The 24416-nt window shown below is 44.8% G+C and overlaps 1 protein-coding gene across 4 annotated transcripts in view; it reads left to right on the top strand.

Annotated features, from left to right (window-relative positions):
• The window catches only part of TRUB2 (TruB pseudouridine synthase family member 2), a 114011-nt gene extending 110494 nt beyond the window's left edge, over positions 1-3517 (top strand). For all 4 annotated transcript variants that reach the window (XM_063933236.1, XM_063933233.1, XM_063933234.1 and 1 more), the window contains exons 7-9: positions 809-881; positions 1921-2057; positions 2936-3517. In XM_063933236.1, the coding sequence (XP_063789306.1) occupies positions 809-881; positions 1921-2057; positions 2936-3225 (500 nt within the window). In that variant the 3' untranslated portion in view covers positions 3226-3517. The remainder of the gene's footprint in view (positions 1-808; positions 882-1920; positions 2058-2935) is intronic.
• Positions 3518-24416: the final 20899 nt, after the last annotated feature.

The raw sequence follows: 24416 nt of genomic DNA, 5'->3' as shown, positions 1-24416 counted from the left end.
CAGGTACTGGAGGGGATGATCACGTCCTGTTAGCCACCACTCACTCCTGGCTACAAGATGTCTCCCGTGCAACTATCTGCTTATGGAATTCCCTACCCTGCCTAATCAGACTTTACTCCTTCAAATCATGCAAAGCTTACTGAAGGCCCACACCTTTACTAAAGCTTAGCCTTCTCATACCGGTGCTCCCTGCACTCTAATAATGTGTACTGAGTCACACTCTCCTTGTCCCAGCTCTGTCCTTTTGACAATAAATTGTAATCTGCATTATGAGCACAGCCCACCCTACACTTTGTTTTAACCTTTGTTTTAACCTTTGTTTTGTCCAGGTTTCTGCAGTGTGACACCTTCAGAATCAATGGTGATAACATGACGTGTTTACAGGCGTGGGGTTTTTTTTTTTTTGCTATCTTTATTTTAAATGCCAAAGAAACACAAAAGGAAAGCATCAGCATATCACAGAAATGGTGTACAGAGGCCTCAATAGGCAATCCTATACAAGACAATTGTAAAACAGCATAGAAACTCAGAGGGCCACCTTTATCCAACTAGTATCCATTGTTCTCCGGTAGGGTTATATAGACAGAACAAAATGGAATGGGAATAAGGAGGGGGAGGAGAAGGGTGGCACCCAAACTAACCTACCACAGTGAGCTGTGTGTGTTCTGTAGGTTGCACCATTTGCTGAGCTGTGGATGGCTACATCATGGTCTGTGATGCTTATAGACCTGGCGTGCATGGCTTGGTGTTTTACCGTATGGCATATAGAAACATTGGAACAAGCACTGACTCTGTATTCTCTCCACAGATCATATCACAAGAGACAAGTTTGAGCGGGTTCTGGCAATGATTCAGGGGAGCAACCAAAAGGCTTTGCTAATGTAGGTTCATACACCAGATCAGGCTTTACATTCAGCTTAACAATTGTTTATATCTGCATTTTTTTTTTATATGTATCTTATGTAAAGATGACATTAATATATGTAATTTGTGTGTAGTACGGATAGCAAGTAGGTGTACAATATATACACTTTATATGTAAATCGTATGTACTACCAATAGCAAGCAGGTGTTCACTTCACTATCTAGGGATTCCTGCAGTGTGCACGGATACATGTCTTACGCCATAAAATACAGAGTTTCTGACGAATACTTGAACTAGCCTCGTACCATTAGTTCCAGTCTGCTGTCTAGGTAGACTAAAAGCGTATATACAGAAAGCGGGCATTGTAGAAACCATTTTTATAATGTGTGAATAAACGGTATTATGCTATGGAAAGCTTTCCGTTCTTTTATATATATATATGTGTGTGTGTGTGTGTGTGTGTGTGTGTATATATATATATATATATATATATATATATATATATATATATATATATATAAATTACTTCATTAAGGAGAAGAGCACACAACAGGAGGCGTTTCATAGGTGGCAGTGACATCGGGGGTGCCCGCTTCCTGTATATACGCTTTTAGTCTACCTAAACAGTAGACTGGAACTTGTAGTACGAGGCTCATTTGGTCTCATCTACTTCTCATCTTTAACAATAATTGTAATACATTACGCTATATATATTTTTTTCTGTTTTTTTGTTTTCTATTTTGCATATAAGTGCCCAGGGAACTTTCTGGGGTTTTGTGAATAGTTTAGATTTGCTCAAGTGTAAGGCGACACTTTTTCCATATTGGTCCTAGGAGCTGCTTTCTTGCGCACTTTATTTTACCTATCTTCTATACACGAATACTTGAACGCCTCTGTGTTACTTGCATCAGGTGTATATGAAATAGTTTTGTCTTTTAGATGTAACAGCATTCGGATAATCTGTTGCTTATATTTAGGGGAAGTATTTGCTTTATAGAAACACTGTTTATTAGTCCTAAAGAACAAACCTAATCTCTAGGCTGCTTCTTCCCTAGGCACAGTCATATAGACCTAAAAAGTCAGGAGGCGTATGACATGGCGGTACAGGGCCAGCTCCGCCCTGAGGTGATGACCCCGCCTCTCGTACTTGGAATGCGATGTGTGGCGTTCTCCCCACCAGATTTCACTATAGGTAAGGGTCATTATAAGTCTGCAGAAAGTAAACAGGTCGTTTTCATGGAATTTTTACATACACACAGCATCTATGTAAATATATAATATGTTTTATAATTTAAAATAGCTGTATAGCTGGGAGGTGCTTATATAGTCTGGATTATACAGGAAGTGGAGTTTTCCTACCGTAATTACACGCAGTGGGCTTGATACAGATGTGGTCGGAGGAGCTTGGTGGATACTTGCATGAAAGCAGCAGCGGTAGCTCTAATATAATAATGCAGCAGGGGGTGTCACGCCTCCTGCTACATTACAGATCCGAGCTGCGTCCTAGGGCCCCATGGGATCACGCAAGCCTGCCGCCGCAGATAAAACAAAGATCTTGGCCTCGTCCTCCCCCCAACAACGACGGCGACACACCGCTGTTTAGGAAACAGGCCGTCGCGCCCCCATAGGGCAGCACACTGTCACTCACTGACAATCTGCTGCTGATCTGTGTCCAACGTTGAAGATGTGTTCTGCACATGTGTAGTACAGGTCCGGCGCGTTCACAAAGTACCGAACATCCGTACTTTGCGTCATGTGGCGCTATTCCAATGGAAGCTGAATAAGGCCCCATGTGTGCAGCTGCACTTTGCACTTAATTAAATCTCCTCCATAGATACATTTTGTTAGTGTGATGCCCCCGTCACCATATTAATGATGTATGTTGATGAAAGTGAACCTGTCACACAGTTACACTGTGTACACTGTATTTACAACCTCTAATCTAGAAATGACAAATTGTCTAGAAATGTCACTTCTCTGGCGACGGGTCCTGTATGAGCGCTATTGATGATCTATGTGCTATGTGTAACCATAGGCTGCTGCTGTTATTAGGTTTTATTCTCCCCTCAGAGATTCAGTGCATGCACGAGACCCAGAAATACCTCCGCAAGTTGGTCCATGAGATCGGCCTGGAGCTGCGATCCTCTGCAGTCTGCACCAAAGTACGTCGCACACGGGAAGGCCCGTTCACCTTGGACTGTGCGCTGACAAACTCGCACTGGAACCTGGACAGTATCTCCAGAGCAATTGAAGAGTGCAGGGAGAGAGCTTCAGAGTTGTGGATGGATAGCACAGACAGGAGTTTGGAGAGTGGTGACAATCAGGAATCACTTGGTAATGGAGAGATAAGGACCCCATGACACTTACCAGGGAATATCTCTCTATGCACACTACGTACCATAATGTGAGAGATCCACTTACAGTCCTTACATACTGTCTCTGCTAATACTGGGAGATCCTGACTACCTGTCCAGTCTCTGGACTTCCATAAGAGAGAACAGAAATCTGACTGCAGTAGCATCCCCCCACCAACACCTTCCCATGGTCATTGCTGCAACTAACCATTGGATACAACCCCAGTTTTTTTTTCCTTTTTTAGTTATGTTTTTTCCCCGCATATGTGTATAAAAATATCTAAATGTTTTAAATGCATTATACAGCTGTTACTGTCATGCTTCTCTAGCCTTTCCCTACCCACACTTCAATCCAAGCCACACACATCCCAAAACACTGTTCCACGACTGAGTATTTACCTCTCTCCCAGTACTTTAAATGACCAATGAGAGAGAAAGATATTATTATACAATGACAATTTTGCAGGAATGTATTTCTATTCAACATGACCTGTTTTACGCAGCTACAAACATAATAAATCACTAAAATATATAATAATAATAATAATAATAATAATGTAACTGTAATAACATGGTCTTTGTTGTCTTTACCCTAATAGCGCGACATGTTTTTCTGGTACCGGAGCAAACATCCAAGAGAAAAAAAAGATTCCTATAATGGTCACTCACGGATTGATACAATATAATGATAGTTTAAATCTGACACATTAATACTCTAGCGACACATATACACCATTAAAACAATTTCTCTTACGTCCTAGTGGATACTGGGGTCTTGTACTTTAGTACCATTGGGGTATAGATTGGGTCCACTGGATCCTGGCACTTTAAAACCTTTAGTGTGTGTATGTGTGTGCTGGCTCCTCCCTCTATGCTCCTCCTACCAGACTCAGTTTAGAAAAATGTGCCCAAGGTGCCGGGTGCACTTCTCTGGAGCTCCAACGATTTTTCTTTTAAATTTGAATTTAGTTTATTATTTTCAGGTAGGTCTGCTTGGCAGACGGACTACCTCAGGCATTCCCAAACACGGCCCTCAAGGCACACTAACAGTGCAGGTTTTAGGGATATCCAGGCTGCAGCACAGGTGACTTAATTAGTACCTCAGTTATTTTGATTTAACCATCTGTGCTGCAGCCTGGATATCACTAAAACCTGCACTGTTGGTGTGCCTTGAGGACCGTGGTTGGGAATGCCTGGACTACCTGCTTCGTGGGACTTAGAGGGGGGACCGAACCAACTCCTAAGGGTTAATGGTTCGTAATCCCAGCTGACAGGACACTGAGCTCCTGAGGTGCTGATCACTCATCGTCCGTATGTGTGCCCACGCCAGCAGCTAGCCGCCACCCTCTAACAGATGCCGAAGACCACGTGCGGTGAGTGTTACACCGGGGCCCCGGTTACCGGGTCCCTGGTGCAGTTTGGCGGCATGTCACGCGGCGGTCACGGGCCCGGAGCTGCGGTGCCCGCCGCGGACGTAACTGTCTCAAGGCTATTGCCCCGCAGTGCTCACTGTCATCTAAAGGGCCCCATACACTAGTACGATTTTACACGATTTCATACAATTCCGATATATCCGTCTGATATATTGTATGAAATTGTGTACAATCGTATGTGTAGATCGTATCCAATCTGATGCGCGTCCCCGTGGCTGTCGGATAGGATCCCCTAGGTCGTTGGTGCTGCACTAATGATATATCAGAATTGGATGAAAAAAGTGTGTTTTTTTTGTGCATGTGATATATTGCATGCGATGTATCACAGGGAAGTGTGACTGGCATTCTCAGGACACTCCCAGCCCCCGTAGCCCTCTATCCAGCCCATCAGATATATCTCATGGTACAATCGTATGCCGTACGATATATATTGCATGCGATGTATAGCGGCTTCATCAATCGCATGCGATATATCTTATGCAAAAATAGCACAAAAGTACCAAATCGTATGGAATCACTCCTGGGAAGGTCCCGGGGGAGTTCAAGGGAAATTACATCCGACTTCAGTCTCAGACATATCGTTGTAGTGTATGGGGCCCTTAAGACTTTGTGTGGACTGTTGCAGACATTTCTGATGTGTTTTACACTTGTGGCCAGTATCATTTTGTGAGGGACAGCGCGCTATTGGAAGGGGCGGGGCTTCCCGGAGCGGGACCAGCGGCGAGAAGGCGCCATTTTATGCTGCTGCGGGTCATCAAGGCTGCATGCACGCTGCTCCTCCGGGACCCACTTTGTTACAGACTGTCTGAACTGGTACCAGGGGGTCTTAGACAGGGGGGAGCACGCAAGCGGTAGAGCCGCTGCACTTCTATTACATACACTTATTTACACACATTGTGCTGCTGTGTGCTGGGTCCGCTCCTCTGTGTCACTCCAAAGGGCAAAGGGCTGCGCTGTATTTTTCTGTATAATGTCTGAAGATTTGGTTATGTGTGCTGCTTGTAATTCTACCCCGTCTTCAGCGGGGTCTCTCATGTGTGAGCAATGTTCCTTGTCTACTCAAGGACCCAGCTCACAGGCACCTGACTGGTTGGATAGCTTTAAGTGCATGATTCTCAGTGTAAATTCTGAACTAGCTGCAGCTAAACGAGAGAGACAGGTGTTAAAACACTCGATTGTGTGACTAAGGCAGCAGATTCCAAGATGGCTTCGCAGCCTCCTCTAGTGACTTCTCCTAAACGCTCATTGCCACAGGTTTTCCGGTCCGATTCTGATCAGCCAGATGTGGATGATGATGATGATATGGACGATGACAGCTCTCTGTCCTCTGGGGTGGAGGCTCTCATTTTTGCTCTAAGAGAGGTCCTTCACATACCGGACCCGGTGGCGGAACCAGATGAGGAGTTATACATTAATAATGTAAGACCCAATAGTTCAGCTACCTTTCCGGTGTCTAAAGAGTTTAACTCTCTGACCAGGGAGGCTTGGTTAAACCCTGATAAAAAATTTAAAATTCCAGGTGAGGATAGGAAGGTCTGGGAAAAACCCCCGTCGGTCGATACGTCTGTGTCCATACTCTCAAAAAAATTGGTACTGCCTGTCCCTGGGGCTGTATCCCTGAAGGAACCTGCTGACCGTAAAATTGAGACCACGCTCAAGGCCATTTATACGTCAGCAGGCGCAGCACAGCTCCCCACAATCATTTGCGGGTACAGGATGCTGCAAATTTTATGAGCGAGGCTATAAAGGAGTTGTGTAAGATTAATGGCCACACTACTGCAATGGTGGTCTCAGCGCGCAGAGCTCTGTGGTTACGCCAATGGGCGGCGGACGCTTATTCCAAAAAGGGTGTAGAAGATCTTCCCTTTACAGGTGATGCCTTGTTTGGAGACTAATTGAATAAATGGATCTCCCAAGCAATGGCGGGTAATTCTACCTATCTGCTGTCGGCTGCGCCACATGCTAGACGTTCTTACACCGGACCCTCTTTGCAGTTCTTTCGTGTGGCAAGGTTCAGAGGCAGGGGCCGAGGGGTCTCCACCACTTCCAGAGGATCTTGTGGTAAGTCCCGTAACCCTGCACCTGCTGTCTCCCTGGACCAGACCATCGGATCCCCTGCCGCTAAACCGTCCGCGTGACGGTTGGCCCCAGCGACAAGGCGACTTTCGGGTAGGTGCTCTCCTTCACTACTTCGCTCACATGTGGGCGGAGTCCTGCCGGGATCCTTGGGTGAGGGACCTCATTTCCCATAGATACCGGCTGGAATTCCAAACGCTCCCTCCTCACAGGTTTTTCACGTCGGGCTTACCAGCTTTACCCGCAGCAAAAGTTACCTTGCAAGAGGCTATTCAAAAACTTTTGCAGACGGGTGGTAGTTCCTATGCCTCCTTCGTTACGCAACAGGGGTTTTTAGTCCAGTCTTTTTGTCGTTCCCAAACCAGATGGTTCGGTGCTGCCCATCTTGAATCTGAAGTCTCTCAACCCGTATCTACGAAAGTTCAAATTCAGGATGGAGTCCCTGAGGGTGGTGGTGTCCGCTCTGGAGGAGGGGGAGTTCCTGATGTCTCTAGATGTCAAGGACGCTTACCTTCACATTCCCATGTGGCCCCCTCATCAGGCTTACCTCAGGTTCACCATATTGGACGACCATTTCCAGTTTCGGGCCTTATCCTTTGGATTATCCACAGCTCCGTGGGTCTTCACCAAGGTCATGGCGCAGATGATGCTCCAACTGCGAATGATGGGAGTAAACATAATCCCCTACTTGGACGATCTCCTGATAAAGGCTTTGTCCAGGGAATGTTTGCTACACAGCATCGATCTGACTACTCACCTACTCGCGGATCATGGGTGGATCTTAAATTTCCAGAAATCTCACCTGGAACCGGCCCAGCGTCTTCAGTTCCTGGGAGTGATACTAGACATGGTATCGTAAAAGGTGTTTCTCCCGATAGACAAGGCCTCGGCTATCCAGGCTGTGGTCCGCTCAGTACTCAGTCCTCACAGGGTGGCTATACATCTTTGCATCAGATTACTGGGCAAGATGGTGGCTGCTTATGAGGCAATCCAATACGGCAGGTTTCATGTCCGGCCATTTCAACTGGATCTGCTGGACAAGTGGTCGGGTACTCTCCTGCATATGCATCAGGAAGTGACCCTTTCTCCGAAAGCCCGGATTTCTCTATTACGGTGGCTTCAAATTCCTCACCTGGTAGAGGGCAGATGTTTCAATATCCACTTGTGGACTCTACTGACAACGGATGCAAGCCTCCGGGCAGGGCCGGTTCTTGCCCTTGTGGCGCCCCGGGCAAAAGTTAGGGGTGTGGCTTAATGTGGGGGCGTGGTCAGTCACGCCCCCATTTGTAGCGCCGCTGAAAGGAAATAAAAAAACAAACAAACAAAGTATACTTACTATACCCCGCTCCTGATTCCAGACCTGCAGACCTCCCCCCGGCGCCGCTCTTCTCCTCGGATCTATGGGAGAGACGTCAGTCATGACGTCTTCCCCATAGCACAGCATAGGCACTAGAGGTCAATTATGACCCCTAGCGTCTATGCTACAATGCTGTGCGGTGCGCGATGACGTCATCACGCACCGCACAGCAAAGGTCCTCTCCATGAAGGGAAACTAGACGCTTAGCGTCTGATTCCCTTCACAGCGGGGGGGACCAGCGCCACGAAAGGAAACTAGACGTGTAGCGTCTGGTTCCCTTCTCACAGCGGGGGGAGGCACAGCGCGGGGGCACTGCTGGGGGGGCACTCTGCACAGTGGCGGATCTTGACATGGTGCGGCGCCCTCCTGGCAAAAGTCCTGCTTTCCCGTGGCAAGATCTGCCACTGCCTCCGGGGTTGGGGAGCGGTAACCCAAGGAGCCCATTTCCAAGGGTTGTGGTCAGTTCAGGAATCGACTTTACCGATAAACATCCTGGAACTCAGGGCAGTTTACAATGCCCTTCTACAAGCCTCCCATCTCCTGAAGGGTCAGGCGATCCAGGTTCAATTGGACAACGCCACGGCGGTGGCATACATAAACCACAAGAAGCAGAGCAGCGATGCGAGAAGTACCAAAGATCCCCTTCTGGGCGGAGGCCAACGCAAGGGCCGTCTCAGCCATATTCATTCCAGGAGTGGACAACTGGGAAGTAGACTTCCTCAGCAGGCACGACCTCCATTCGGGGGAATGGGGCCTACATCCCCAGGTGTTTCAACAATTAATTCATTGATGGGGCTCTCCGCAGATAGATCTGATGGCTTCTTGTCTCAACAAGAAGTTATGACGTTACTGTTCCAGAACGAGGGATCCGCAAGCTGTAGCAGTGGACGCACTGACGGCGCCGTGGACATACCAGTATGTGTACCTGTTCCCTCCTTTACCGTTGCTCCAAAGGGTGCTAAAAAGGCTAAGAAGGGAAAGCGTTCTGGCAATTCTAATTGCCCCAGATTGGCCTCGACGAGCGTGGTACTCGGACCTCCTGGCCATGACTCTAGAGGATTCCTGGCCTCTGCCATTCCAAGACAATCTTCTTCAGCAAGGTCCGTTCGTCTATCCAGACTTACAGCGGCTACGTTTGACGGCTTGGAAGTTTAGAGGGAGATTCTAGCGAGAAAGGGTCTTCCCTCTCGGGTTATTTCTACAATGGTCCAGGCCAGGAAGATGGCTAAGTCAAAACATTATCATCGTATCTGGAAAAAGTATGTTTGCTGGTGTGAAAGTAGAAATGGAATTTGGAATTGGTCGTTTTCTACTTTTCCTGCAAGCGGGAGTGGATATGGGCCTACGCTTAGGCTCCATCAAAGTCCAGATTTCGGCGCTCTCTATTTTCTTCCAGAAACAGCTTGCCATGTTGCCTGAAGTACAGACTTTTCTGAAGGGTGTTCTTCATATGCAACTGCCCTTTGTACCTCCCACGGCTCCGTGGGACCTCCAATGTGGTTCTGTCTTTTCTCCAATCAGATTGGTTTGAACCCTTATGTGGGGTGGAGTTGAAATTTCCCACATGGAAGACGGTAATGTTATTGGCTTTAGCGTCTGCCAGGCGTATCTCTGAAGAGCCCTTTGATTTTTCCTCAGTTTTTGCCGAAAGTGGTGTCAGCTTTTCATGTGAATCGGCCTATTGTGGTTCCGGTGTTATCTGATGCTTCCATTGCTCCTGAGTCCTTGGATGTGGACTGGCTCTGAAGATTTATGTCAAAATGATGGCCCGTCATCGGAAATCTGACTCACTGTTTGTCCTTTTATGATGCCTCCAAGATTGGTCGGCCAGCCTCTAAGCAATCTATTGCTCGTTGGCTCTGGTTGACCATTCAACAGGCCTATACTTCGGCGGCTCTGCCTTTGCTGTCTATTCAGGCCCTCTTGACGAGGTCGGTGGGCTCTTCCTGGGCTGCTGCCTGGGGTGTCTCGGCCCTCCAATTGTGCCGAGCTGCAACCTGGTCTGGTTCGAACACGTTTGTTAAATTCTATAGGTTCGATACCTTGGCCAAGGATGACCTTCAGTTTGGTCAGGCGGTTTTACAGGGGTCTCAGCACTCTCCCACCCGTTTGGGAGCTTTGGGACTTTCCCATGGTACTAAAGTAAAAGACCCCAGTATCCACTAGAACGTAAGAGAAAATAGGAATTTAATACCTCCCGGTAATTCCTTTTCTCCTAGTCCGTAGTGGATACTGGGCGCCCGACTGAGTGCTTCGTTCCTGCTTACCTGTGTAAGTATTTGGTTGGACCGACGTTGCGGTCCCATTTTATTGTTGGGATAGCCGCGCTATCCAGGTTAGGTTGGTGTTGCTACACAGTGCATCTAGAAAGTAGTCACAACGCTTCTCTTTTTCCACATTTTGTTATGTTACAGCCTTATTTCCAAAATGGAATACATTTTTTCCCTCACAATTCTACACACAATACCCCATAATGGCAACGTGCAAGTTTATTAAAAATAAAAAGTCACATGTACATAAGTATTCACAGCCTTTGCCATGAAGCTCAAAATTGAGCTCCGGTGCATCCTGTTCCACTGATTATCCTTGAGATGTTCCTACAGCTTAATTGGAATCCACCTGTGATAAATTCAGTTGATTGGACATGATTTGGAAAGGCACACACCTGTCTATATAAGGTCCCACACTTGACTGTGCATGTCTGAGCACAAACCAAGCATGAAGTCAAAGGAATTGTCTGTAGACCGCCGAGACATGACTGTCTCGAGGCACAAATCTGGGGAAGGGTACAGAAAAATATCTGCTGCTTTGAAGGTCCCAATGAGCATAGTGGCCTCCATCATCTATAAATAGAAGAAGTTCGGAACCACCAGGACGCTTCCTGGAGCTTGCCGGCCATCTAAACTGAGCGATCGGGAGAGAAGGGCCCTAGTCGGGGAGGAGACCAAGAACCCGATGGTCACTCTTTCAGAGCTACAGCATTCCTCTGTGTAGAGAGGAGTACCTTCCAAAAGGAAAACCATCTCTGCAGCAATCCACCAATCAGGCCTCTATGGTAGAGTGGCCAGATGGAAGCCCCTCCTTAGTAAAAAGCACATGGCAGCCTGCCTGGAGTTTGCCAAAATGCACCTGAAGGACTCTCAGACCAACCATGAGAAACAAAATTCACTGGTGTGATGAGACAAATATTGAACTCTTTGGCGTGAATGCCAGGTGTCCTGTTTGGAGGAAACCAGGCCAATACCATTCCTACAGTGAAGCATGGTGGTGCCAGCATCATGCTGTGGGGATGTGTTTTAGTGGCAGGAACTGGGAGACTAGTCAGGATAGACGGAAAGATGAATGTAGCAATGTACAGAGACATCCTGGATGAAAACCTGCTCTTGACCTCAGACTGGGGCGACGGTTCATCTTTCAGCAGGACAACCACCCTAAGCACACAGCCAAGATATCAAAGGAGTGGCTTCAGGACAACTCTGTGAATGTCCTTGAGTGGCCCAGCCAGAGCCCAGACTTGAATCCGATTGAACATCCCTGGCGAGATCTGGAAATGGCTGTGCACCGATGCTTACCATCCAACCTGATGGAGCTTAAGATGTGCTGTAAAGAGGAATGGGCGAAACTACCCAAAGATAGGTGTGAGAAAAGGTTAGTTTGGTACCGCACAGGATTAAAGTAATGTCTTTGAAATGGGTTCTTATAAAATTTGTCCCTTGTAGACCAACAGTGCATGTGCATAAGCGATGCCTGAAATCGGTATCCAAGGAGTTGCTGTTGTTGGTGGTGCACCCAGAGTCAATAGCATGTATCAATATTAAAGAGAGAAAAGAGAGACTCTGTGTTGGGGCACGCTTAAGAAATAAAACTTAACTTTTAATTAGAATGTATAAAAATTAGGTACACAAACACACATATAATGCTTGATAAGAAGGTTTGTAAAGAATCTTAAACCTTCCTCTGCTTGTATTTTTGAATCTGAAAAGAGATTCTCATTTAACAATAAGAAAAGATTGATGAATAGGAGTATCAAGTCTCCAATTTCTATAAATATTTTGCGGTGACAGTGACACAGTGATGAAAATATCAGAAATTCAATTTCAACATAACAGGAAAAAAGGTTTCCGACATACGACATATAGGCATTCGATATGGCAATCTAGATTAAGAATTTTCGTCCAATAACCATTGCCTATTATGATAATATAACCTGGTATCTGACAATCTGCTAATGCTAAATTGCTAGTCAACATGTACAGTGAAAGAAAAATCTCTGAATTAGTCTAGAATCAAACGAATGAAAAAAGAGATTATAGGTGTGAAGTTGGTAAGGGTCAAAGGTTGCTCCAACACTTCTGCTTTTCACATGGAGACAGAGGTATTTACTACTGCACCTAATATTCCCTAGCAGTCTCCCATCTAGGTACTGATCAGGCTCCTCACTGCTTAGCTTCGATCTGGCGAGATTGGGCGTAGCCAGTGAGATATGGCAGTAATATCACATAGATTGTGAATGAGAGGGTGTCTGGTTATTGGCACATACCAGAAGAGGTACTTCTACTATCCGTCAAAGTGCACGGTCTCTCTGTTACTTTTGCATTGCAGAGAAATTTTATGACCGGCATCAGGATAAGAAAGTACTGAAAAAAGGCAGGATACAGGAAACGTATAGGTTCAGGGCCCGTCTTCTACTGTCCACCGTCATATAACGATATAGCAGACAGTGGATGAGAGAGGCGGGTTACCTGGACCTATTGAAAATTAGTGTGAAATTACACAGGTATCTTAAAGTTACCTATGAGGGTAAAATAACCAAATTTAGAATTTGATTTTGATAATGCCCCCTAAGGGTACAAAATTAGAAAACAAAAAAAAGGAACCTCTATTAGAAATACTGCATAGTTGCATGTGATCAGAATTTTTTTTTCCAACACAGTATTATGGTTTGTAGATATAAATTAACCATCTATGCAGCAAAATGAAAGTTAAAAACGTAAGTATAAGACTAAAGAGTAATCACTGAGCATGTTGGATATTTAGACATTGTAGTTAAGTGATAAAGTAGCAGATTTAACAAATATCAAATAATTCGATAATCAAAAAAAAAAAATTTTTTTAAAGATAGGTGTGCCAAGCTTGTGGCATCATATTCAAAAATACTTGAGGCAGTAATTGCTGCCAAAGGTGCATCAACAAAGTATTGAGCAAAGGCTGTGAATACTTACGTACATGTGATTTCTTATTTTTTAGAAACTTGCAAAAATATCAAAAAAACTTTTTTTCATGTTGACATTATGGGGTATTGTGTGTAGAATTTTGAGGGAAAACTTAATTGATTCAAGAATAAAGTGAAGCGCTGTGAAAACTTTACGGATGTACTGTATATATAGTTCCAATATCACTACACTCCACTGCCTAAATGTGCTGCTCCTGCTCAGGTGCCTTCTGGATAATAGAGAATACTTAAAGATGCAAACAACGGCACTCAGAGACTTTTAAAAGCTTTAGTAATAAAATGTCGTCATATACAGCTGACATTTCGGGGCTCAAACGCCCCCTTGTCAAGGTGAACAAACATCAAAAAAAGTGTCATCTTACTTTTAAATAAATGAAGAAGCCCGCAAAATTTGTTCTTGGGAACGAGAGCTGTGTTATGGATGCGCCCATCTCATCCTGCAGGGATGATGTCACAGCGCTGGTGGCGTCCGGTTGCCTTGGCATAGATTTTATATATATATATATATATATATATATATGTGCAATTTTCCCGGCACTTCACTTAGCATGGAGATAGCATAACCTATATGCAATCTCAATATATTTTACACTTTTAGAAGATTCTCTTGAGTGCCACCATGTGTTTTCTTATCGTCGTAGTTTATATATATTTCTCTGACGTCCTAGTGGATGCTGGGAACTCCGTAAGGACCATGGGGAATAGCGGCTCCGCAGGAGACTGGGCACAAAAGTAAAGCTTTAGGACTACCTGGTGTGCACTGGCTCCTCCCCCTATGACCCTCCTCCAAGCCTCAGTTAGATTTTTGTGCCCGGCCGAGAAGGGTGCACACTAGGGGCTCTCCTGAGCTTCTTAGTGAAAGTTTAGTTTTAGGTTTTTTATTTTCAGTGAGACCTGCTGGCAACAGGCTCACTGCATCGAGGGACTAAGGGGAGAAGAAGCGATCCTGCCTGCTTGCAGCCAGCTTGGGCTTCTTAGGCTACTGGACACCATTAGCTCCAGAGGGACCGAACACAGGCCCAGCCTCGGAGCTCGGTCCCAGAGCCGCGCCGCCGGCCCCCTTACAGAGCCAGAAGCAAGAAGAGGTCCGGAAAAATCGGCGTCAGAAGACATCAGTCTTCAACAAGGTAGCGCACAGCACTGCAGCTGTGCGCCATTGCTCCTCAGGCACACTTCACACTCCGGTCACTGAGGGTGCAGGGCGCTAGGGGGGGGCGCCCTGAGCAGCAATGTAAAACACCTTGGCTGGCGAAAATACACCACATATAACCCCCAGGGCTATATGGATGTATTTTAACCCCTGCCAGAATTCACCAAAAAGCGGGAGAAAAGGCCGCCGAGAAGGGGGCGGAGCCTATCTCCTCAGCACACGGGCGCCATTTTCCATCACAGCTCCGCTGGAAGGACGTCTCCCTGACTCTCCCCTGCAGTCCTGCACTACAGAAAGGGTAAAAAAGAGAGGGGGGGCACTAATTTGGCGCAGTTTTGATAATAACAGCAGCTATAAAGGGAAAAGCACGTTATATAGTGGTATTCCTGTCTATATATAGCGCTCTGGTGTGTGCTGGCATACTCTCCCTCTGTCTCCCCAAAGGGCTAGTGGGGTCCTGTCCTCTATCAGAGCATTCCCTGTGTGTGTGCGGTGTGTCGGTACGATTGTGTCGACATGTTTGAGGAGGAAAATGAGATGGAGGCGGAGCAATTGCCTATAATAGAGTTGTCACCCCCTAGGGAGTCGACACCTGAGTGGATGAGCTTATGGAAGGAATTGCGTGACAATGTCAGCTCTTTACGAAAGACAGTTGACGATATGAGACAGCCGGCTACTCAGCTTGTGCCTGTCCAGGGGTCTCAAACGCCATCAGGGGCTCTAAAACGCCCGTTACCTCAGATGGCAGACACAGACACGGATACTGACTCCAGTGTCGACGATGATGAGACAAATGTAACTTCCAGTAGGGCCACACGTTACATGATTGAGGCAATGAAAAATGTTTTGCATATTTCTGATAATACAAGTACCACTAAAAAGGGTATTATGTTTGGGGAGAAAAAACGGCCTGTAGTTTTTCCTGTATCCGAGGAATTAAATGAAGTGTGTGATGAGGCGTGGGTTTCCCCCGATAAAAAACTGATAATTCCTAAAAGGTTATTGGCATCATACCCTTTCCCGCCAGAGGATAGGGCACGTTGGGAAACACCCCCTAGGGTGGATAAAGCGCTCACACGCTTGTCAAAACAGGTTGCACTGCCCTCTCCTGATACGGCCGCCCTAAAGGAACCTGCCGACAGAAAGCAGGAGAATATCCTAAAATGTATATACACTCACACGGGTGTTATACTGCGACCGGCAATCGCCTCAGCCTGGATGTGCAGTGCTGGGGTGGCGTGGTCGGATTCCCTGACTGAAAATATTGATACCCTAGATAGGGACAGTATATTACTGACTATAGAGCATTTAAAAGATGCATTTTTATATATGCGTGATGCGCAGAGGGATATTTGCCGACTGGCATCAAGAGTTAGCGCGCTGTCCATTTCTGCAAGAAGAGGGTTATGGACGCAGCAGTGGTCAGGTGATGCGGATTCCAAAAGGCACATGGAAGTATTGCCTTATAAGGGGGAGGAGTTATTTGGGGTAGGTCTATCAGACCTGGTAGCCACGGCAACTGCTGGAAAATCCACATTTTTACCCCAGGTAGCCTCTCAACATAAGAAGACGCCGTATTATCAGGCGCAGTCCTTTCGGCCCCATAAGGGCAAGCGGGCAAAAGGCTCCTCATTTCTGACCCGTGGCAGAGGGAGAGGAAAAAGGCTGCAGCACACAGCCAGTTCCCAGGAACAGAAGCCCTCTCCCGCCTCCGCAAAGTCCTCAGCATGACGCTGGGGCTTTACAAGCGGACTCAGGCACGGTGGGGGCCCGTCTCAAGAAGTTCAGCGCGCAGTGGGCCCACTCGCAAGTGGACCCCTGGATCCTTCAGGTGGTATCTCAGGGGTACAAATTGGAATTCGAGACATCTCCCCCTCGCCGTTTCCTAAAGTCTGCTTTACCGACGTCTCCCTCAGACAGGGAGGCAGTATTGCAAGCCATTCACAAGCTGTATTCCCAGCAGGTAATAATCAAGGTACCCCTCCTGCAACAGGGAAAGGGGTATTATTCCACACTGTTTGTGGTACCGAAGCCGGACGGCTCGGTGAGACCAATTTTAAATCTAAAATCCTTGAACACTTACATACAGAGGTTCAAATTCAAGATGGAGTCACTCAGAGCAGTGATTGCAAACCTGGAAGAAGGGGATTATATGGTGTCTCTGGACATCAAAGATGCTTACCTACATGTCCCAATTTACCCTTCTCACCAAGGGTACCTCAGGTTTGTGGTACAGAATTGTCACTATCAGTTTCAGACGCTGCCGTTTGGCTTGTCCACGGCACCCCGGGTCTTTACCAAGGTAATGGCCGAAATTATGATACTCCTTCGAAGGAAGGGAGTTTTAGTTATCCCTTACTTGGACGATCTCCTGATAAGGGCAAGATCCAGGGAACAGTTGGAAGTCGGGGTAGCACTATCTCAGATAGTGTTGCGGCAGCACGGTTGGATTCTCAATATTCCAAAATCGCAGCTGATCCCGACGTCACGCCTTCTATTCCTAGGGATGATCCTGGACACAGTCCAGAAAAAGGTTTTTCTCCCGGAGGAGAAAGCCAGGGAGTTATCCGAGCTAGTCGGAAATCTCCTAAAACCAGGCCAAGTCTCAGTGCATCAATGCACAAGGGTCCTGGGAAAAATGGTGGCTTCCTACGAAGCAATCCCATTCGGCAGATTCCACGCAAGAACCTTCCAGTGGGATCTGCTAGACAAATGGTCCGGGTCGCATCTTCAGATGCATCAGCGGATAATCTGGTCACCAAAGACAAGGGTGTCTCTCCTGTGGTGGTTGCAGAGTGCTCATCTTCTAGAGGGCCGCAGATTCAGCATTCAGGACTGGGTCCTGGTGACCATGGATGCCAGCCTGAGAGGCTGGGGAGCAGTCACACAGGGAAGAAATTTCCAGGGCTTGTGGTCAAGCCTGGAGACATCACTTCACATAAATATCCTGGAGCTAAGGGCCATCTACAATGCTCTAAGCCTAGCAAGACCTCTGCTTCAAGGTCAGCCGGTGCTGATCCAGTCAGACAACATCACGGCAGTCGCCCACGTAAACAGACAGGGCGGCACAAGAAGCCGGAGGGCAATGGCAGAAGCTGCAAGGATTCTTCGCTGGGCGGAAAATCATGTGATAGCACTGTCAGCAGTGTTCATTCCGGGAGTGGACAACTGGGAAGCAGACTTCCTCAGCAGGCACGACCTCCACCCGGGAGAGTGGGGACTTCATCCAGAAGTCTTCCACATGATTGTGAACCGTTGGGAAAAACCAAAGGTGGACATGATGGCGTCCTGCCTCAACAAAAAACTAGACAGGTATTGCGCCAGGTCAAGGGACCCTCAGGCAATAGCTGTGGACGCTCTGGTAACACCATGGGTGTACCAGTCAGTGTATGTGTTCCCTCCTCTGCCTCTCATACCCAAGGTACTGAGAATTATAAGACGGAGAGGAGTAAGAACTATACTCGTGGCTCCGGATTGGCCAAGAAGGACTTGGTACCCGGAACTTCAAGAGATGCTCACAGAGGACCCGTGGCCTCTACCTCTAAGAAGGGACCTGCTCCAGCAGGGACCCTGTCTGTTCCAAGACTTACCGCGACTGCGTTTGACGGCATGGCGGTTGAACGCCGGATCCTGAAGGAAAAAGGCATTCCGGATGAAGTCATCCCTACCCTGATCAAAGCCAGGAAGGATGTAACCGCACAACATTATCACCGTATTTGGCGTAAATATGTTGCGTGGTGCGAGGCCAGGAAGGCCCCTACAGAGGAATTTCAACTGGGTCGTTTCCTGCATTTACTGCAAACAGGACTGTCTATGGGCCTAAAATTAGGGTCCATTAAGGTTCAAATTTCGGCCCTGTCGATTTTCTTCCAGAAAGAACTGGCTTCAGTTCCTGAAGTTCAGACGTTTGTCAAGGGGGTACTGCATATACAGCCTCCTTTTGTGCCTCCAGTGGCACCTTGGGATCTCAATGTAGTTTTGGGGTTCCTAAAATCACATTGGTTTGAACCACTCACCACTGTGGACTTAAAATATCTCACATGGAAAGTGGTAATGCTGTTGGCCCTGGCTTCGGCCAGGCGTGTGTCAGAATTGGCGGCTTTATCCTATAAAAGCCCTTACCTAATTTTTCATACGGACAGGGCAGAATTGAGGACTCGTCCTCAATTTCTCCCTAAGGTTGTTTCAGCGTTTCACCTGAACCAGCCTATTGTGGTACCTGCGGCTACTAGGGACTTGGAGGACTCCAAGTTGCTGGATGTAGTCAGGGCCCTGAAAATATATGTTTCCAGGACGGCTGGAGTCAGTAAATCTGACTCGCTGTTTATCCTGTATGCACCCAACAAGCTGGGTGCTCCTGCTTCTAAGCAGACTATTGCTCGTTGGATTTGTAGTACAATTCAGCTTGCACATTCTGTGGCAGGCCTGCCACAGCCTAAATCTGTAAATGCCCATTCCACAAGGAAGGTGGGCTCATCTTGGGCGGCTGCCCGAGGGGTCTCGGCTTTACAACTTTGCCGAGCAGCTACTTGGTCAGGGGCAAACACGTTTGCTAAATTCTACAAATTTGATACCCTGGCTGAGGAGGACCTGGAGTTCTCTCATTCGGTGCTGCAGAGTCATCCGCACTCTCCCGCCCGTTTGGGAGCTTTGGTATAATCCCCATGGTCCTTACGGAGTTCCCAGCATCCACTAGGACGTCAGAGAAAATAAGAATTTACTTACCGATAATTCTATTTCTCGTAGTCCGTAGTGGATGCTGGGCGCCCATCCCAAGTGCGGATTGTCTGCAATACTTGTACATAGTTGCTGTTACAAAAATCGGGTTTTTGTTGTTGTGAGCCATCTTTTCAGAGGCTCCGCTGTTATCATGCTGTTAACTGGGTTCAGATCACAGGTTGTACGGTGTGATTGGTGTGGCTGGTATGAGTCTTACCCGGGATTCAAAATCCTTCCTTATTGTGTACGCTCGTCCGGGCATAGTATCCTAACTGAGGCTTGGAGGAGGGTCATAGGGGGAGGAGCCAGTGCACACCAGGTAGTCCTAAAGCTTTACTTTTGTGCCCAGTCTCCTGCGGAGCCGCTATTCCCCATGGTCCTTACGGAGTTCCCAGCATCCACTACGGACTACGAGAAATAGAATTATCGGTAAGTAAATTCTTATTTTATTTATATATATATATATATATATATATATATATATATATATATATATATATATATACACTGCTCAAAAAAATAAAGGGAACACTAAAATAACACATCCTATATCTGAATGAATGAAATATTCTTATTAAATACTTTGTACTTTACATAGCTGAATGTGCTGACAACAAAATCACACTGGCTTGCTGGAGGTCATTTTGCAGGGCTCTGGCAGTGCTCCTCCTGTTCCTCCTTGCACAAAGGCGGAGGTGGCGGTCCTGCTGCTGGGTTGTTGCCCACCTACGGCCTCCTCCACGTCTCCTGACGTACTGGCCTGTCTCCTGGTAGCGCCTCCATGCTCTGGACACTACGCTGACAGACACAGCAAACCTTCTTGCCACAGCTCGCATTGATGTGCCATCCTGGATGAGCTGCACTACCTGAGCCACTTGTGTGGGTTGTAGGGAGGTCATACAGGCACGTGGAGGCCACACACACTACTGAGCCTAATTTTGACTTGTTTTAAGGACATTACATCAAAGTTGGATCAGCCTGTAGTGTGTTTTTCCACTTTAATTTTGAGGGTGACTCCAAATCCAGACCTCCATGGGTTAATAAATTTGATATCCATTGATAATTTTTGTGTGATTTTGTTGTCGGCACATTCAACTATGTAAAGAACAAAGTATTTAATAAGAATATTTCATTCATTCAGATCTAGGATGTGTTATTTTAGTGTTCCCTTTATTTTTTTGAGCAGTGTGTGTATATATATATATATATATATATATATACATATACTGTGTGTAGCTACTTAAATTGTCATGTTATATATTGTAACAAAATAATGGATGGCAGATAACAGGAAAGATCCCGCTGTTGTGTAACACCTCCACCTGGTGGTCGTTTCTAATAACTGCCAGCTTCACAGTGTTTTTGTGTCTCCTAACAGTTGGAGTGTGTACACATGGTGAGATATTTTCTTTTGATTTTGACTATATAGTCAAAATCGCAAGAAAAGTTAGTGCAGATCGCAAGGTGAAAGTCACCTTGCGATCCCGATGCGCGGTCCCGCCTGGTCGGCATCGCAAGAAAAGATAGACTGTGCAGGCAAGTCAATCCTTGTATTGATTTATGGAATCTTATTTATGAATATTAATATTTAATATAACATATATGGTTATTAATATATGGATATATTTAAATTAATATGCGTTATCATATATATCTGCAAATATATTATGTCAGGCTTACAAATTAATTGGCTGATAAATATATGCAGTCCTTATATATATATGACTTATGAAATTATGAAGTTAAGATTCCTTAAAGAGAGTTCAAGCTTGAATATTACCGCCCTTTTTATATGATTCTTTATTTACAGGCAGATCAAATCGTACAGAATAAGATATACACAGTAGTGATATATATACTAATTATAATTATATTAAGCTATGCTATGTTTCCTTCGTTACATAACATAAAACAACATGACATAAGTTTCACAAACAGTTTCAATTACTATCATATTTATACTTGCAAGTTAAAGATTGCCATCCCAAGAATCATTCCTTCTGCATGTTCTCCATGACTTCTCCTCCTGACTGACTTCCTTCCTTCTCCTTCTTCTTCTCCCTCTCCCTCTTCCTTCTAACTCCTAACTACAAGTCTGGTCCTTTTATCTCATATTTTACCAATTCAAACTATCATATTCTCATAGTTTCCAATGGAATAGGTAATTATAGGTTTGTCAGATTCCAAGGTGTAATAAAACAAACATTGAACTGGGCTGTCGTGTCCTGTTCACAGAGGCATGGTGTCATAAAAGTGTGGTGTCCACACTGCCTTAAGCAAGTATAGTATTGTAAAATCTGGAATGTCTTTTCATCCAAAGTTCTGTTGTATTGACAAGTTTTCCTGGGGTCGGTTACACAATGTTTTATCAATGGATGTGATCTCTTTTCATAGTAGTTAATTTATGCTCCCTAGCTTTTAACCTTCACTGGACAATAGACAAACCAGTAGATTCTGATCTACTGTAAGCACACCTGTGAATTCCAATGACCAACAGAGCTCTGTCACATACCTATTATCATTTATGGCCTAATACCTTTTCTCTACAATGACTCTTGATCTTACTGTAACCTCTCTGGCCTTATTTATGACTAGAGCAGAATAAACCTGTTCCCTACACTATTTTTTACCATCTTGCAGTAAAACACAAATATACAGTATATCTATATAAACACATACACAAACCTAATTTCTTAAATCAGCTAAACATTACCTCATACATTCAAACTTATTTCATATCTATTCCTTACTATATATATATCCAGTATACTGTCCACTATGGTAACATCGCCTATTTATAATGAATTATATTTTGATTCAGACAACATCTTATGGCCTAATATTATACTAAGTGCGGACAATTACCTATAAGGCAACAGTCGCCCCCTTGTGGCCATGAGAAATTATTTTGATTGGCCACACATTAAACTAGCGTAGTTGCTTCCAAATACATTTCAAAATATTCTTCAAAACATAACTTTTGTTGTAACCATAATATATACCATAAGTGTAATAATAATAACCATTATGATTTTTAAAAATCTCTAAAAATTCTTAGCTTACCTAACCTTATTCTACTTTTTAACTAAAGCAGACCAAGACTGAGGTTTTTATTCAGTATTCATGAGGAAAACTAATTTCTACAGACATTTGGAATACCATAGCCCAATTGTAGACCTTTTTTCTGTATCTGGATCAGTACGTTTGGACATTTTTGCTGTTCTTGGCTGTAGCAATTTACTGGTATAAGACTGTCATCTGCGTGGTTTGCTTGCAATTGGAGACGCCTTGCGTTTGCATTATGGAGGCAGTTGAAGTAGAATTCTTCATAGCAGCTGCTCCTTTGCTTGCCATTTCGCTGTTTGAGGCAGAGGGCTGTGTACGTCGAGTGCTGTGTCTTGAACATTCAGTACTTGTGACGACCCTCAGTAATGGTCTTTAGCCTTGTGCGTCCTTTAAATGTTTTTCCAATGCCGCAGTTGTGACAAGTGTCCATATTGCTTTTGCACAAACAGGTTGTGATTTTGAATAGAACAGTCATATATGAACCAGTCTTTCTTTCTTTCTTTGCTTGTTAATAGTAGGTCTTAATTGTCTTCGGGCAATAGTACCACAAATGGCTGCGAGTAGTACACCTACTCTGTTTACTGTATTTCCTCACTGAATAAATTACCATGCAGTCTTAAGTCTCCTTATTCTACCTTGAACCTATTTATACATCTCAATCTTAAATAAACTTATACCAGTTTAACCCATATAAAGGCGTTTTCTATCCTACCTATATTTTGACTAATAATTATTTAAAATGCTTTTGATGTGTATATAGTAACATCCTATCAATACAATAAATGAATATAATTTTGCTTCAAACAGATATTAAATATCATTTAGGAATGGCTTTAAATATATCTAATTCCATCCAATATTATTTTATATGCAGCCATGTGCATATACAGTTGACCCTGTTACGCTACAAATAATTCCCTTTGACTTGTTACAGTCTTTATTAAGAGAATTATTCATCCCACTTAATAATCTTGTCCCAATTTGTTATAACGTGGTATACCATCCTGTATTAGATATTTAATTACTTTTGAAGCTTTTACGAAGGAAGCATAGGTAGTATCTACTGTGTAATATTAAAAAAACATAAAATATTTACAAGGTATATAATACAATTACATAATATATATATATATATATATATATCAGACAAATGTTTACATATATTTGATTAAGGTATATGAAGGGATGAGACAGTTCTGTATAATCACAGTGATGAGATGTGCTGTACACTGTTGTGGGGGTGTACATGTAGTTTGAAAGACAAGTAATGATTACTTGTGATGAAAGGGTTAATGAAAACCTTCCCCTTTCTTGTGAAACTGGAAAACTCCTTGAGGATTTATCCATATATCAGTCTTTAGGGATGCTATGTAGATTTTGCTGGATAGCAGCGATGAAAGGGTTAATGAAGACCTTTTCCCTTGTAAATTAGAGTCTTTTTGGAGTCTTGCACCATTCTGTATACAGGTTGCCAGGATTACTATGAATCAAACAAAAAGACATACAATGAATATCACAGATATTTATACAGTGATTTAACCTTCCGTGCTATGCATTCTGTCCTATCTGCTGCATGTTATCAGGTACAGAATTTACAAATGTGTCTTTAAAGATTGAATAACAAACAAACAATTGTTTCTGGCCTGTGCCAATCTTTCCTGTCACCTTGTGTGTCAATGGCAGCACAATTGTCGCTGCAGATATGATGCAGGTTTAATTTGGAAACTGTGGCTGTTGGAACATCAAAGCAAACAATGGCTACATTGGATCTAACAAGTAAAGGAATGATACTACCGTATTCACTTGTGACCATACTCCCTTGTGATGCAGCCTGGTCCCAGACTGTCTCCAACCATAGCGTTTGCTGCTTGGCATGGCTTCTTGGTCTTGAAGCATCTTGTATTTCCTGAAAAATATTCTTGTGGGGAGAGAAACTTGTTAGACTTTGCCAAATATGTATTGCAGGTCCCAGGGCTTTCTGTCTTTCCACACCTGTAATAAAATGGTTATGGCGCCAGGGCATAAAAAGATTCTCATCCTGGTGATACTTTGTGTCATTGTTAATTGGTGTGTGGTTTGCAGAATGACACTCTGCATGTGGTCTCTCTGAGAGCATGCAAACATTTGCACCATCACTAGATTTCTCTGAGTGTTGTGTGGGGG

The sequence above is a fragment of the Pseudophryne corroboree genome, chromosome 7, assembly GCF_028390025.1.
Source record: "Pseudophryne corroboree isolate aPseCor3 chromosome 7, aPseCor3.hap2, whole genome shotgun sequence".
Lineage (NCBI taxonomy): Eukaryota > Metazoa > Chordata > Amphibia > Anura > Myobatrachidae > Pseudophryne > Pseudophryne corroboree.
The sequence above is the reverse complement of the archived record's forward strand: the minus strand, read 5'-3'. Positions and strand labels throughout refer to the sequence as shown.